General features: G+C 36.2%; 1 protein-coding gene across 2 annotated transcripts; it reads left to right on the plus strand.

Annotated features, from left to right (window-relative positions):
- Window positions 1-6,414: 6,414 nt before the first annotated feature.
- Window positions 6,415-13,151, plus strand: foxj1a (forkhead box J1a). Of its 2 annotated transcripts, none has more exons than XM_048186668.1 (3): window positions 6,415-6,565; window positions 7,573-8,162; window positions 11,251-13,151. In XM_048186668.1, exons 2-3 carry the CDS (start codon window positions 7,593-7,595, stop codon window positions 12,097-12,099), a joined length of 1,419 nt encoding a protein of 472 aa, XP_048042625.1. In that variant the 5' UTR covers window positions 6,415-6,565; window positions 7,573-7,592; the 3' UTR covers window positions 12,100-13,151. The 2 variants fall into 2 exon arrangements, with proteins under 2 accessions (XP_048042625.1, XP_048042616.1); XM_048186659.1 differs by having other exon boundaries at window positions 6,420-6,662.
- Window positions 13,152-15,284: the final 2,133 nt, after the last annotated feature.

Consider the following 15,284-nt stretch of genomic DNA (forward strand, 5'->3'; position numbering starts at 1 on the left):
TTCCGTACCTATAATTAATACAGCAATATTCCATAAAAAAATACAATTTGTCAATTTGGATTTCATGGTGACTTTAAGAGACACTTTCTTTTCACCAGAGTCTTTTCTACTTTTTTCGTACTTTATCTACTTAAATTATGGGTGGCACTTTTGGTATGTGGAACTTACACTCAAGAGAACTGGGGAAAAAAATCATTTCAAAATACAAATAGTAAGGTTGCACTACAAATAATCCTTTTCCGTCAATTTGACTGATAAGCCAAGCCGTACATTTTTATCCGTCAGGAAAAAGTGATGTATCTAAATGTGACATTGGTGTAACAAGAATATCTGTGACGAGCTCTCTTCAATCTATTCTGTTCTTCATGATTATCTTTTCTTTTTCTCTCGCTGTAACAATACGGAAAGCTGCACTATCAGAATGATTTCTGAAGGATCATCATCACCGTCTGCCTCTGTTGTGTCTTCACTTTGCTAGAGGACCATGATGTCTGAAGGCCTACATCTGTTTATCTCCATGATCTTGATCTGTTTTGGGGGACTTCGGCTGCACTTTCCCTCATGACTAATTTGTTTTTGCAGCAGCTCATCTCTGTCTGTGAATGATTGATCAAAGTGAAACTAAGGGGACTTTGGATGGTCTTCAGAGCTGATGCTCTTTTTCTTCTTGTTTTTCTGCTTCATATACTTACTGTATGTTCATTTAGAGCAGACGCATTACAGTAGCCCCAAAAGTATCGCAACACTTAAGTCACAATTAAAAACAGGTGGGTGCCATTGCAGATACAAAGTATCAAATCAAGCTGTGTCTTAAATCATAAGTTATTTTTAGTAGCCTAGATGGATGTCAGTTCACACATAGGCTATTTTTAGGGTAGTAGGGGTGGGGGAAAAGGGGGGCCCCTTAAGGACTGTGTCATTCTTTTCCTGTGAAACAAAAGTTAAATGTGTCCAGAATAGCTTTTAGTGACAATGACTCTTTTCACAGTCTGTGATGACGTGTTTTAACGGTCATCATTATCGTAAATCCTGCAAAGTTTTGTATATTTTCATTTTTAAAAAAATGTATGTACTTTTATAACACTATACTTAATATTATATTTGCATCAAATTACAAAAAAAACTAGTTAACGATGCTGCGAGGGTGTTTCTAATACAGCAACTATGGGAGTGATGGTAAAAATGACATCTTTCTCTCTTCTGACTGCTGTTATCAATCACACTCTATTTTTTTCCTTCTTTTTGAAAGTTGTGAAAACACTATTATGGAGTTTTTCTTTCGATATTTGCACAAATGTAAACACACAAAAAATATATATTTAATGAAGTCTCTCATTCACCCCTATAAAAGTTTACCCAACTGTGACGACTTCCGCTTCTGAGAAACCCGGAAATGTGAAAAGGGTCTATTAAAAAATCGAGTATGACAGATGTCTTCTGAGTTTTCATGTTATTAGATTTTTAACAACAAAAAAAAAATTTTTACCAATAGGGGCGTTTTGCCCTATTATGGTGTAAAATACCCCCTAGTCTGACAAAGTAAGTTGCTTTATACATTTACAGCAAAATCAGAGTAGGCTACAGGCAGTTTTAGCTTAAAATTAAACAGAATATAATCAATAATTATGATTTACAAAATTATAAGATCTTATTTGAAAAATATTGTTAGCTGATGCTAACTGACTAGCTACCTGATGCTAACTTGAGGTAATTTTTCAATGTAAAGTCCAAATATTTTTATTCAGCCACATTTGATTGAAAAACAAAGGATTTGATGTTCAGACATGAGTAACTACAGTAATTATGATAGTGGGAAGCCACGTGGCTGGGGGCGTTTTACAGACTTTTTGAAAAAATGTTTTTGTCGTTCTGGAAATATAATTATATTTTCCTTAAATATCACGTACTCCCTATCTACAGGCCTTACTATTCTCTAACTGTGATGTTCTACAAAACAACAAGCTTTAAAACACCCTTTTTCTTACTGCTGAAGATTAGACTCTTGTCAATGTAGTCCATATTTGCAACAAAAATGTATCTTGACTTTATCTAGTGGTTAGTTTAGGAAAAACAGTAGGGGGGCGTTTTCCCCCACTCTACCCAAAATATGAGGTTTATTTTGAAACGTTTTTCTTTTTTTTCTTCTTTTTTTCTGCTTTAAAAAGTTCATTTTTGTTTTTTATTTTTTAAAATATACTCTGGGTTGATACAACCCAGTGTTCAGACATTAGAGTATAATGATAATAATACGTAATATGCTATTAATATTAATATTGTTAGCATCTATAAAACAGAAAAGGCTTGTATGATGGATATAAGTAAATAAATATATAATAAAATAATGAATCGATAATAAAAATTTCAATCAGTCCACAGGCCTACAAATGATGAAACGTGACTCAGTTGTGAGCAGCTTTACGCTGGCGACCTCTAGTGGTTAAAATCAATATGAAAACAGGATACTTATGCAAAACAACACTTTTCATTTAAAATGCTAATTGAAGAGTAGAGTACAGATTGGTATATTAGCATTTGACATTGATAACATGAAGTTAAATTTGGACTCATATATCAATGAAGAATAGCAATTTGACAAAGCTTTTCTCTTTAGACTCAAATCAAAGGATTGATTCAAGCAGGATTATAATAGTTGCCTAAAACTAGAACTGAAAATAAAACTGGTTTCGCTGCAAATGCTGTAGTAAAACTGTGGTTATTTCTGTAGTTACTATGGTTTTACTAAGAACCAGTTACACCATGAACCATGGATAATATTCTTTGTTTCTTTTTGCTTGATCTGAATTAGGTAAGAAGGCTTTTGTGTATGCGGCCTTGTTTGACTGGAATCACCTTCATTTCGAAATTGAAGTTACAAAATTTGCTGTCTTTGGATCAATTTAAAGTAGTCATTCGGCAAATGGAAGATGATTCAGTGAAATGTAATTGTTTTTCATTTTGTTTGTACTGTGTAAGTCTGTGTCGACACTAATTGTATTGCTGTTTGTTTTGGCCAGGTCACTCCTGTGAAAGAGTTTTTGTTATCTCAGTGAGTCTTTCCTGGTTAAATAAAGGTTAAATAAAAATAAAAAAAAATCATGCATTGTCAGGTGATAAATATTTTTTTGACTTGAATAAAACTGCTTAATTTGATGTTACCACATGAAAAGTTACCTGACTTTTTATTATTATTATTATGACAGTGGTCTATGGTGGTTTCTGCACTGCTTCTGAATAACCTTAGTGAGTCAGAAGATCTATTTGTTTCATAATGATGATTTGCTTCTTTTCCTCTCATCCAGAGCCCGTCTGCTGACCTGCTGGTTGGCGGTTGTCACATGTGAAGCAGGAAGGAGCTTGAAGAAGGACAGAGCTCAAGAGACGCTGAAGCTTTCATTGCGATGGCTGCTTTTGTAGTGTTTCTTTAACAAGAAACCACTCAGCCACACTAACAGAGCGCTCAAGAGGACAATCCCTCTTTTTATGCCTCAATCTATTCCCAACAAAAAGTGCATTCCTTCAAAAAACAACCTCTTTAGATGAACAACCCTCAAACTCTTAACACTTATCGCCTTAAATCTGTCCTGAGAGCAAGCAGAGATTGAGGTTTATCCTTTTAACTGTTAGTTTCATTCATTTAAACACATCAGTGACTGTATAATGTGGCATTTGTGTGGAAACAATGCTAATATGTGATACATGGTGCTGTTGAATGCAGTCTGACGCCTGAACGCTTGTCGAGAGGCTGCAGACTGCCCCACTCCCATTAACAGGCATTGTATTGAGAGTAGAGAGACAGTTCCTGAAGCCCTTTCCTCTCTTGCCTTAGTGCCAGTCGTGCGTGAAATCACTTTAAACGCATTCCTTATTGTTTGACCCCGACGTGTATGTTTTTGCTCTGATCTGATTGTTCAAGACAATTTTAGACCTGTTCTTCCTCTTCAAGTAAACAACAGGTGGCTTGTGACATATCAGTGCCAATTTCTACAAGTGAAAACACAATTACAGATATTAAGAATGACAGTTTTTACCAAATTAAATTTTTTATATCAAGAACTGGATTTCTAAGAGAGATGATTTCATTCCTGATATCAAGAATTACCATCTTTAATACTGAAAAATTAATTATTGAAAAATTAAAAAATTAATTAATATATATATATATATATATATATATATATATATATATATATATATATGGTTTACTACAGCATTTGCAGTAAAATCATAGTAACAACAAAAATAACCACGGTTTTACCACAGTAATCATGGTTTAACTATGATTCTTGCAGTAAAATCATAGTAACGACAAAAAATAACTACGGTTTTACCACAGTAACCACGGTTTAACTATGATTCTTGCAGTAAAATCATAGTAACTACAAAAATAACCACGGTTTTACCACAGTAACCACGGTTTAACTATGATTCTTGCAGTAAAATCATAGTAACTACAAAAATAACCACGGTTTTACCACAGTAACCACGGTTTAACTATGATTCTTGCAGTAAAATCATAGTAATGACAAAAATAACCACGGTTTTACCACAGTAACCACGGTTTAACTATGATTCTTGCAGTAAAATCATAGTAACTACAAAAATAACCACGGTTTTACCACAGTAACCACGGTTTAACTATGATTTTTGCAGTAAAATCATAGTAACTACAAAAATAACCACGGTTTTACCACAGTAATCACGGTTTAACTATGATTCTTGCAGTAAAAACATAGTAACTAAAAAAATAACTACGGTTTTACCACAGTAATCACGGTTTAACTATGATTCTTGCAGTAAAAACATAGTAACGACAAAAATAACCACGGTTTTACCACAGTTACCACGGTTTAACTATGATTCTTGCAGTAAAATCATAGTAACGACAAAAATAACCACGGTTTTACCACAGTAACCACGGTTTAACTATGATTCTTGCAGTAAAATCATAGTAACGACAAAAAATAACCACGGTTTTATCACAGTAACCACGGTTTAACCATGATTCTTGCAGTAAAAACATAGTAGGCTAACTACAAAAATAACCACAGTTTTACCACAGTAATCACGGTTTAACTATGATTCTTGCAGTAAAATCATAGTAGGCTAACTACAAAAATAACCATGGTTTTACCACAGTAACCACGATTTAACTATGATTTTTGCAGTAAAATCATAGTAACGACAAAAATAACCACGGTTTTACCACAGTAACCATGGTTTAACTATGATTCTTGCAGTAAAATCATAGTAACGACAAAAATAACCACGGTTTTACCACAGTAACCACGGTTTAACTATGATTCTTGCAGTAAAAACATAATAACTACAAAAATAACCACGGTTTTACCACAGTAACCACGGTTTAACTATGATTCTTGCAGTAAAAACATAGTAACGACAAAAATAACCACGGTTTTACCACAGTAACCACGGTTTAACTATGATTCTTGCAGTAAAATCATAGTAACGACAAAAATAACCACGGTTTTACCACAGTAACCACGGTTTAACTATGATTCTTGCAGTAAAATCATAGTAACGACAAAAATAACCACGGTTTTACCACAGTAACCACGGTTTAACTATGATTCTTGCAGTAAAATCATAGTAACTAAAAAAATAACCACGGTTTTACCACAGTAACCACGGTTTAACTATGATTCTTGCAGTAAAAACATAGTAACGACAAAAATAACCACGGTTTTACCACAGTAATCACGGTTTAACTATGATTCTTGCAGTAAAATCATAGTAACGACAAAAATAACCACGGTTTTACCACAGTAACCACGGTTTAACTATGATTCTTGCAGTAAAATCATAGTAACGACAAAAATAACCACGGTTTTACCACAGTAACCACGGTTTAACTATGATTCTTGCAGTAAAATCATAGTAACGACAAAAATAACCACGGTTTTACCACAGTAATCACGGTTTAACTATGATTCTTGCAGTAAAATCATAGTAACGACAAAAATAACCACAGTTTTACTATAGTAAAACCATTTTCATAAGGGTTAGGATGCCCAAAGTCATTTAAGAGTCAGATAAAGTAGAAATAACTCTTTAAATTATCAATAGGCCTATTATTATTAGGCATTTTTAAAATTGTTTATTAAAAAGTACATCAAAAATCATGAAACAAAATAAATCATTCTGCCTGTTGATTTCAAAAGTATACAGGTGACTGGAATGTGCATTTCACTTTGTTTTCGTTTGTCATTTTAATTATTATTATATACAATGAATCATACAATTTCATTATAACCAACATAATGTGTTTTTCTCGTCTCTCGCTTGTAAAGTATAGTTTCTGTCGTCTCTTTAAGGAGAGGCGAACGTGTGTAACGTTCACAAACCTGTGCGCTCGCGATTATTAGCCCAATCACCATAACAACCACGCGACCAATAGAAGAACGGGAAGCTGTTTACAAGGGGGTGCGCCGTTGCTGGGGTGACCGGACAAACGTCCTGCAGCAGGTATTAAACTGGCCCCGGAGCTTCTGCTGCCCTGGAGACCTTGAACTGAGACGCGCAGAGGCACATTCTCCAGGAGCGGCACGTCTGGAACTTATTTCGGCTTAATCGGATAAAGTTTTTTTTCCTGTGTTATTGGATGTTATTTCCCTGTCACTCAAGGTTCCTATCGGCAGAGACAGGTGAGTTGATGTAAATTTGTTCGAGTAACGTTAGACACGACAACATAACGAATTATCATCCCAAAAATGTGTTTATATAACATTAAGTATTAGTCAGATGTGTGTGATAAAATTATAAAATGCGTTAGGCCTATCTGATAAATAATAAATGATAATAGCTAATAATAATAAAAAATGTAGAGCTAAAAAGGAAAACTAAGTAAACTTACTTTATAATAGTAATAATAGTTTATTGAGTTTTGTTAAACTAAACATTTTGGGGTAACACTTTATTTTACAGTGTCCTTGTTACACGTTACAAGTATTTACTATAGTAATAACTTAAAAATATGCATAATTACATGCAACTAACCCTAAATCAAACTTAATCATATCTCTAACCCTATATTAAGTATATGTAGTTAATTAATATTACTCAGTACTTAAATGTATAAGAAGGACACCTTAAAATAAAATGTAACCCATTTAGGTCACACTTTACCTTGTTACATTGTAATTAAACATTTAAGTACTGAGTAACATGTACTTACTATAGGGTTAAGGTCTGGTTAAGTTGCATGTTATTACATTTACTTTACATTCAGTCATTTAGCAGACGCTTTTAAGCATAATTTGCAGTTATTACTATATGGTAAGCACATGTAACATGTAACACGCTATACCAACATCTTTAAATACTGAAGGCAAAACATAATATTTTGTGAGCGTCCTGATGCACCTGCCATGCTGAGGAATGTTAGTGTTTTGGGATCTGCTCTATTGTGTGTCCAGTTATGAGATGCCGTAAAGAGTGACCTGTGGAGTTTCCGGAAATTTCCATGACCTCTATAAGCCGGAGAATCCAAATAAAGCAACATGCCTGTGTTGCCACAGTTCCCTATAATGAAAACAAACCTTATTGTCTCCTCAGGATTGGGCTGGGAAAAGACCATGCTGTCCATGAGTTACACGGATGAGCCCTGGCCGGAGGGTTCAGTGGGGCTGGAGGAGGAGGTGGTCACGGCCGCCGCTCAGGCTGAGCAGTTGGACCGCGGTTCAGTCGAGTGCAACAGCAGCAGCTGCAGCTCCGACAATTTGGACGACAGCTTGACCAGCCTCCAGTGGCTGCAGGAGTTCTCCATCCTCAACGCCAGCGCGTCCCAATCCAGCCACCACCAGAGCCACTTCTTCGGGAGCCAAGTGGGCTCAGACGCGCCCGCGTCTCCTTTAGCAGGAGACCCGGCGTCTATAGGGATGCCGCTGACCCCGGGCAAACCCACGGCGGCATCTTTCTACAGGGTGCCGTCCTTGTCAGCTCTACCCAGCCTGGTCGCCCACGGACACTGTCCAGATGAAGTCGACTATAAGACCAACCCTCATATCAAGCCACCGTACTCGTACGCAACTCTCATCTGCATGGCCATGCAGGCCAGTAAGAAAACCAAAATCACCCTCTCATGCATCTACAAATGGATCACGGACAACTTCTGCTACTTCCGCCACGCAGACCCAACTTGGCAGGTGAGTCGCAATAACCTTACAGCTGTTTCAGTGTCACAAAATGCATTCATTTACACTTAAAAGATGCACCTAATAGATGGCTCATGCGTCATTTGCATATCTGGCAAATGCCAAAGAGGGTGTTTTGCTGTTGTTTGAGCAGACTGCAGTGAGAGAAAGCCTTCTTATAGCACCTGCTGAAGTAGATTGTGTATTGGAGAGAGACCAACAGAAACCTTTCAGAAGGCTGTTGTTTAGAGGCTTGAGTTTGTGATGACAGAGTAGAGGAGTTGTATACGGTTAATGAAGTGCTCAGATGTAAGAACAGCAGAAAAAGTGCAATCCTACTGTAGGTGTAGTGCAAAAAAAGATACATTTGTCCCCTTTTGAAACACGTTCATGAGGCGAGGAGGAAGAATGAGCTCATAAGTTGGATATTTACAAAAAAAAAGAAAAAGGGGGATTTCTACAAAGATTTAGTTGTTGGTGAATTATTAAATAACCCCTTAGCCATAACCTCCTTTTCTCTGAAGAAAACTCAGACATTTGCTTAGTTTTTTGATAATTTAACTTAAAGTAATGGTTAACCGGGGTCAGGAGGTCAGTGCTTCATTTAAACGTAATTAGCTTGTGGTTGTTGGCGTATATTGATACACAGTGGAGGTCTTTAAAATTGGACATTTGTGACTATTAGTCCATCTTTATCAGCTTTGCGGTCTTGCATACTACTGAAAGTTGGCAAATGTATCATTTAGCACATGCATGTATGTAGATAGACTTTTAAAAAATATATAGTTTTCCTCTTCTAGGAAATGGCCCACAAAAATCAATGATGCAGTTTGAACTCATTTGCATAACTAAATATTTGTCCAATCAAATGCTCTTTAGAATGAGAATGTCCCGCGCCATAATAACACATACTTAGCAAGTAGCAAACGAGGTTTAAAAAACTTTACAGTAATGTTCAATTTGTTATATTTAATGCATTAGGTATTGTGAAATAGCACATTTCTTGTTGCAGAATTATTATTTTGTGCATTTATGAATATATTGTTCACTGCATCTTGCACACACGAGTCACTTTCAATTCTGTTGGGGAGCACAGCGAATTTGCATTAAAAAACTTAAACCAGATGCAAAATACACAAATTGCAGTTGCACAAATTTCTATTGAAATTACTAGATTTTGCCTGCAAAATTTTGTTGAGTAACAGTAAATTCAGCTTTAATACATTTATACTAATTCTACTTGTTGTATACATGATAAAACTGTATTAATATTTGTAGAAATTAATATTGACCTAGACTGATAAATGAAGTCAAAGTATTTTTTGTTGTTTATGGTACACTGTAAAAAAAAGAAAAGAAAAAAAAATAGTATTTCAGTATTTCTACTTCAAAATTTCATAATTAATGCCCGTTCACACCAAGGACAATAAATATAACAATATAGTTTATATTGTTTTATATTTTATTTTTTGCCTTTTTTGCATTTATTGCGATCAGTGTTGGGTGTAATTGATTAAGAAGTAATCTAATTACTGTAATTTAATTACTTTTCCCTTGAAAAAGTAAAGTACTCTTAATTTCTCTGTAATTTAATTACAGTTACTTCTGATGTAATTGCATTAAATACTGTATAAACTAGAACAAATCTTTATAAAACTATAGTGGATTTAACATCAGAATTTAATGTTAAATGTATGTTTTTAATGTAATCTAAAAGTAATGTAATGTAAAGTTCAAGAATAATTTATGCAATTTTATATTATTAATTTGAAAGAATTAAAAGAGCTCTTTCATGTCTATCCTTGTATTGTTCAACTAGTCGAGGTTGATATGGGATTTAGAAATTAATTATAAGTAATCCAATACTTTTTAGAGATAGTAATTAGTACAGTAATCTAATTACACTGTTGAAGATGTAATTAGTAGCTAGAAATTAATTACTTTTTAGAGTAACTTACCCAACACTGATTGTGGTAGAGTAGACAGGAAGCAAAGTGGAACTCGGGTCATTGAAGTGCAATTGCTATTACTACATATTGGAGTGCTGCCCACGAGGCTATCGGCTCCGAAAAAAAAGCTTTAAAAATCATTCTAAATATAAAAGAATCAACCTGATCTCATAGAAAAACATACCTGTGGAAACATTTTTGCAAAACACAAAATATGTACGCCAATACATAGACTTATATATCACTGCATTTCAGATCACTACATTATCACTACATTTTAGACTTTGCATTGCTTAACCAACTCCATATGTTTTGTTTTTCTGATGTAACAAACTTGCTCAGTAGCTCAGCTGGTACGAAATTGTACTTAGGATGCGTAAACCTTGGGTATGAATCCCGTGAAACATGACTCACGATAAAAGAGCTCAAAGATGAGAGATCAAAAAGAAGCTTTTTGCTTTAGGTAACACTATCGGGTATGTTTATGTGTAGTGTAGATGGTACGTTATTTTAAAATGTAATGTAGCATTACACTTTTAGCGCCACTCACCGGTCATTTCAAATCAGAACTGCGGTGATACGTACAAAACCAATGTAATATAAAACCTACCATATTTACGTTCATCTGTTACGGAATTTAGCGCCACTCAGTGGACATTTCAGATTGAAATTTTCACATAATGTCCATGGCGCTACGTATTTTCATTTTGCAAAAAAATGTTCCCACAGGTGTGTTTTTCTAATGAGTCTGGGCTGAAAAGAATAGCAGAGTCCACATCACAGCTATAACGATAACAACACAGAGGAACCATATTGTTTTTTTTCCAGCTGACGAACGGTAAAAACAATGAAAGCCAATCAGAATCCATCCTGCTTCAAAGAGCTTGAGCATTTAAAGCGGCAGATGGCAAGACTCCAGCACAAGCTTATAATAAACAACCAAGCCCTACGATATATGTCCTGCCCAAAGTTCTTGTTTCATTAAGATATACGCCCACACACAAAAAAAAACTCCACTTAATGTATTTCACATGGTATTTCCATGTGTTTAAGTGCATCATGCCAAATACCAACACACAAGTGAACTGTAGATTCGTAATTGAACTAGAGATTAATACATTTATCATTGATTTTCTTATTCATCATTGCAGAATTCCATCCGCCACAATCTGTCATTGAACAAATGCTTTATAAAAGTCCCGAGACAAAAGGATGAGCCAGGAAAAGGTGGCTTCTGGAAGATCGACCCCCAGTACGCAGAGCGTCTCCTCAACGGTGCCTACAAGAAGCGCAGGATGCCTCCTGTGCAAATCAACCCAGCTCTCCAGAACCGCCTCAGGATGAATTCTCACACTGGACAAGCTGCAACCACCGCAGGAATGGCCAGAAGCCTTTGCGTGAGTCCTGAGTCCCAGCAGCTCCTGAAGGAGTTCGAGGAAGCCACGGGAGCAGATCAGAACTGGGACCCTCGTTTGGCTGAAGCCACCATGTTGGGTTGTTGGGTTTCAGGGAAGGGCAGCAAGAGGAAACAGCCGTACGGCCACAGGACTGGTGGGAGCAAAGCTCCACGACGCTCGAGCTCCCCGCTGCTGGCCATGGACGAGCAGGAGGACTTAAGCTCCCTGAAAGGCAACTTTGACTGGGACGCCCTGCTGGACTCGGCCCTGAATGGAGAATTGAGCTTGAACGAAGGGAGTCCGTTGAGCCCCATACCACAAGACGAGGACTTGATGATTAGGGGCACCCATATCAGCCCACTGGAAGCTCCTGGAGGTGTCGTTGAGAGCCACGTGCTGATGGAAACCCAGAGGAGCAGCGAAGTAGACTTTGATGAGGAAACCTTCCTGGCCACTGCGTTTCTGCAGAGTCCCTGGTCGGAGGTGGACGAGGCCAACCGTCCTGACTTCCTCTGTAGCTCAACGGTCAACATTGATCAACTCTTTGACCTGGGAGACTCTCTCGGAGGGGACTTAAGCAGTAAGATCGAGTCTCTCCTTTGAAGAGACACCTTCGGTCCTTTGGACACAAACAAGTCAAAGAACAAAGAGGGTTTGGACTGTTTAGCCCCAAAGATTTCATACTGGATTCCATGAACTCCACGTGAAGATGTATTTTTTTGAAAGCGTATCTATTTCTAATACTGATTTTTATGATTATGTTTTTTTTGTATTTGACATGTTATCTACCTGCATTAAAGTTAATCTAATCAAGTTCCTTAGCGAGTCCTTAAAATCATCTTGTACCACTGGATTCTGTGACTGATCGCCAACCGTGAATGGACAGCACTGGAAGTATAGACAAAAAAGAGAGATGCAAGGTTGATGTTTACAAAAGAAAGAGTTTAAGAAATGAACAGCTGAAGTAAAATATCTTATGCATACTGCATCATATTCAAACAAATTCTGTAATAAGTGCAAAATCAAATGTGCAAATGACATTGCATGCCTTGCGACTGCAAACAATGTGCTTTCGGTGAATTTAATGCTGTTTAGAGCAGTTGTTCTCAGGAAGTCCCCATGCAGGGCTACGCATTTTGGATGTCCCACTTGATTTATATCATCAGCTCAATGGCAGAAGCTCCAAGACCTGAACCGCGATGAACCGGAGACATCCATCATGTGCAGTGCCGGACCACGACTGAAGGCCATTGGTTGAAACAGAATTGTTTAGGTTTATAGTCAACAAATGAGCTGTTTTAATGGCTGATATGATGGAGTGTAAATTCTGATAGTGAAACTGCACTAATTTAATGAATGGGATTTAGGGGTTCCTGCCTGTGTTGGATAATTTGGTAGGTAAAATGTACGTGCCAAAAGTTGTCTTTTGCAGCTAGCTCTGATTGATTTCTACAGTACATGCACATCTAACCACTTTCATGCACATTTAGTGTTAAAGAGTGTTACGCTGACATCCTACAAATGATATTTTACACCAAGACTACTTTATCTTCTTGTTTAGATTGTTAGTACTAAGTAAATTTAAATGGGATGCGTTAATCACTTGGGAAGACATGTCATTAAAGCAAATAATAAAAAGGCACTAATATACCAAACTTTTTTTGGGGTTTGTTTGTTTTCGGAAATGGAAAAGCATAAACTTAAAAATGCAGTAAAATTATTTTGAGACACATTTTGTTAAATCTCATGTCATTGGGGTTTAGTAATGGATATCTAACCTTGATGTTGAATGTGCCAAGGGAAATAAGGTAGCACTTTATTTTAATTTGAGAGTTAGACGTTACATATACTATAGTGATAACAGTAAATTATGCATAATTACAAGTAACAAAACCAAATCCAAACGGATACACTTTATTTTAAGGTGTCCTTGTTACAGTGTAATTATACATTTAAGTACAGTGTAATATATGTACTTACTATAGGGTTAGAGATAGGATCAAAGTTGTTTAGGGTTAGTTGCATGTAATTATGCATAATTTACTGTTATTACTGTAGTAACTACATGTAACAAATGTAACAAGGACACTAAAATCCAGTGTTACCATCCAAACCATAACCATAAGTACATGTAGCTGCTTAATATGTGTAATTACACTGTAACAACATCACCATAAAACAAAGTGTATCTGAAAATAATTGGCAAAACAGTATATTTTTGTCTAAAAAATATATAAACATGTAAAAAAAAAAACATATTCATATGGCTGTGTTGAATTTGTCATGTACTCCACATTGTTCAAATTTGGTAATGCACCTATACATATATAAATCAAATGACTGTTTAACAACAAAACTTCTTCCAAAGATACTAGTGGGTTAGTTATTGTTCTGTAGGTTTCACAAATTGAATTTGGTCTCTGATTGTTGTTTAAAGGGATAGTTTAACCAGAAATTAAAATTCTGTCATCATTTACTCACCCTCAAGTTGTTCCAAACCTGTATGAGTGTATTTGTTCTGCTGAACATGAGATATTTTGGAGAATGTTAGCAACCAAACAGTTGCTGGGCACCACTGACTTCCATTGTATGGAAAAAATACTATGGGGTGAGTGTTGAGGGTGAGTAAATGATGACAGAATTTTCATTTCTGGGTGAACTATCACTATACTGTTTTTATTATTATTATTCATTAACAAGGATACAAAATTAGTCTTCACAGGGCACATGTTTGCCTTATTTCAGAGACAGCCTCACTCTATCATGGGCATACTATACTTCAAATTAAAATACAGATATTTCATGTTGTATGTATGTGCACATGTGTGTGTAAAAGGGCTTCAAAGATCTAAAACTGAATCCCCCTCCCAAAGCAACATCTCCAGCTCAGTTCATGCTTGATTCCGCTCCATTTGCACCCTTGCTTTTATTATGCGGTGGGAGGGACGTCAAATAGAGCAGGACAGTGTGTGTGTGATTTACACAAGCATCTCTCGGCTTGTCTTATTTTGGGGGTGACTCTCTCTCTGTGTGTGGGGGGCGTTAGGGCTTTGTTTGTGCTCACTGAGATTCTCGTACCCCCCAGAGTTCCAGTCAGGCCTGCCCTCGTTCGGCCCATGTGGGGTCCGACGGGGACGACGTCCCACGCCCTCATATATCACTTGGTTTGTACCTCATAAAATGGTTTGTTAGGAGAATCTCACAAAACCTGTCAACAATACGGTTTTGATATTTTGCTCTTTAAAATTTTTGCATTTGATTACACTGTAAAAAATATTTTGGCAGCTGTGGTTGCCAGAATAATTTTGTAAAAAATACAGAAAAACTGTAAACTCATTTACAGAACAAACTGTAAATTTTGCAGTATAAAACTGTTATGTACAAACAAGAAAATATGAATGTAAACCAGTAAATTCAATGCACACTACCACTAAAATCTGTTTTGTACCTTTAACATATACTGACAACCACCATAATAATGCAGGTGGTAAAAGAGAAAGCCACATGAAGAATCAGAGTTCATCACAAGTAGCTTTTCCATGAGCTGAAGTATATACTAATATAAAGAAGGTGCAAAAAGTCATTCACGCAAATGCGAAACACCATCATGGTAACCCACAACACTTGCACAATGCAATAAACATTCATTCATTAAACAATAGAAGATGTAACATAAAACCCTAATGTACATAACTGATAACAAAAACTATTAAGAAACATGATTTTTTTAAACTAAATACTTTCAAATGTGGAGTGTCACACAGGGAATTGTGGGAATATCAGTTTAC

This window comes from Megalobrama amblycephala, linkage group LG1 (assembly GCF_018812025.1).
Source record: "Megalobrama amblycephala isolate DHTTF-2021 linkage group LG1, ASM1881202v1, whole genome shotgun sequence".
In the NCBI taxonomy this organism is placed as follows: domain Eukaryota; kingdom Metazoa; phylum Chordata; class Actinopteri; order Cypriniformes; family Xenocyprididae; genus Megalobrama; species Megalobrama amblycephala.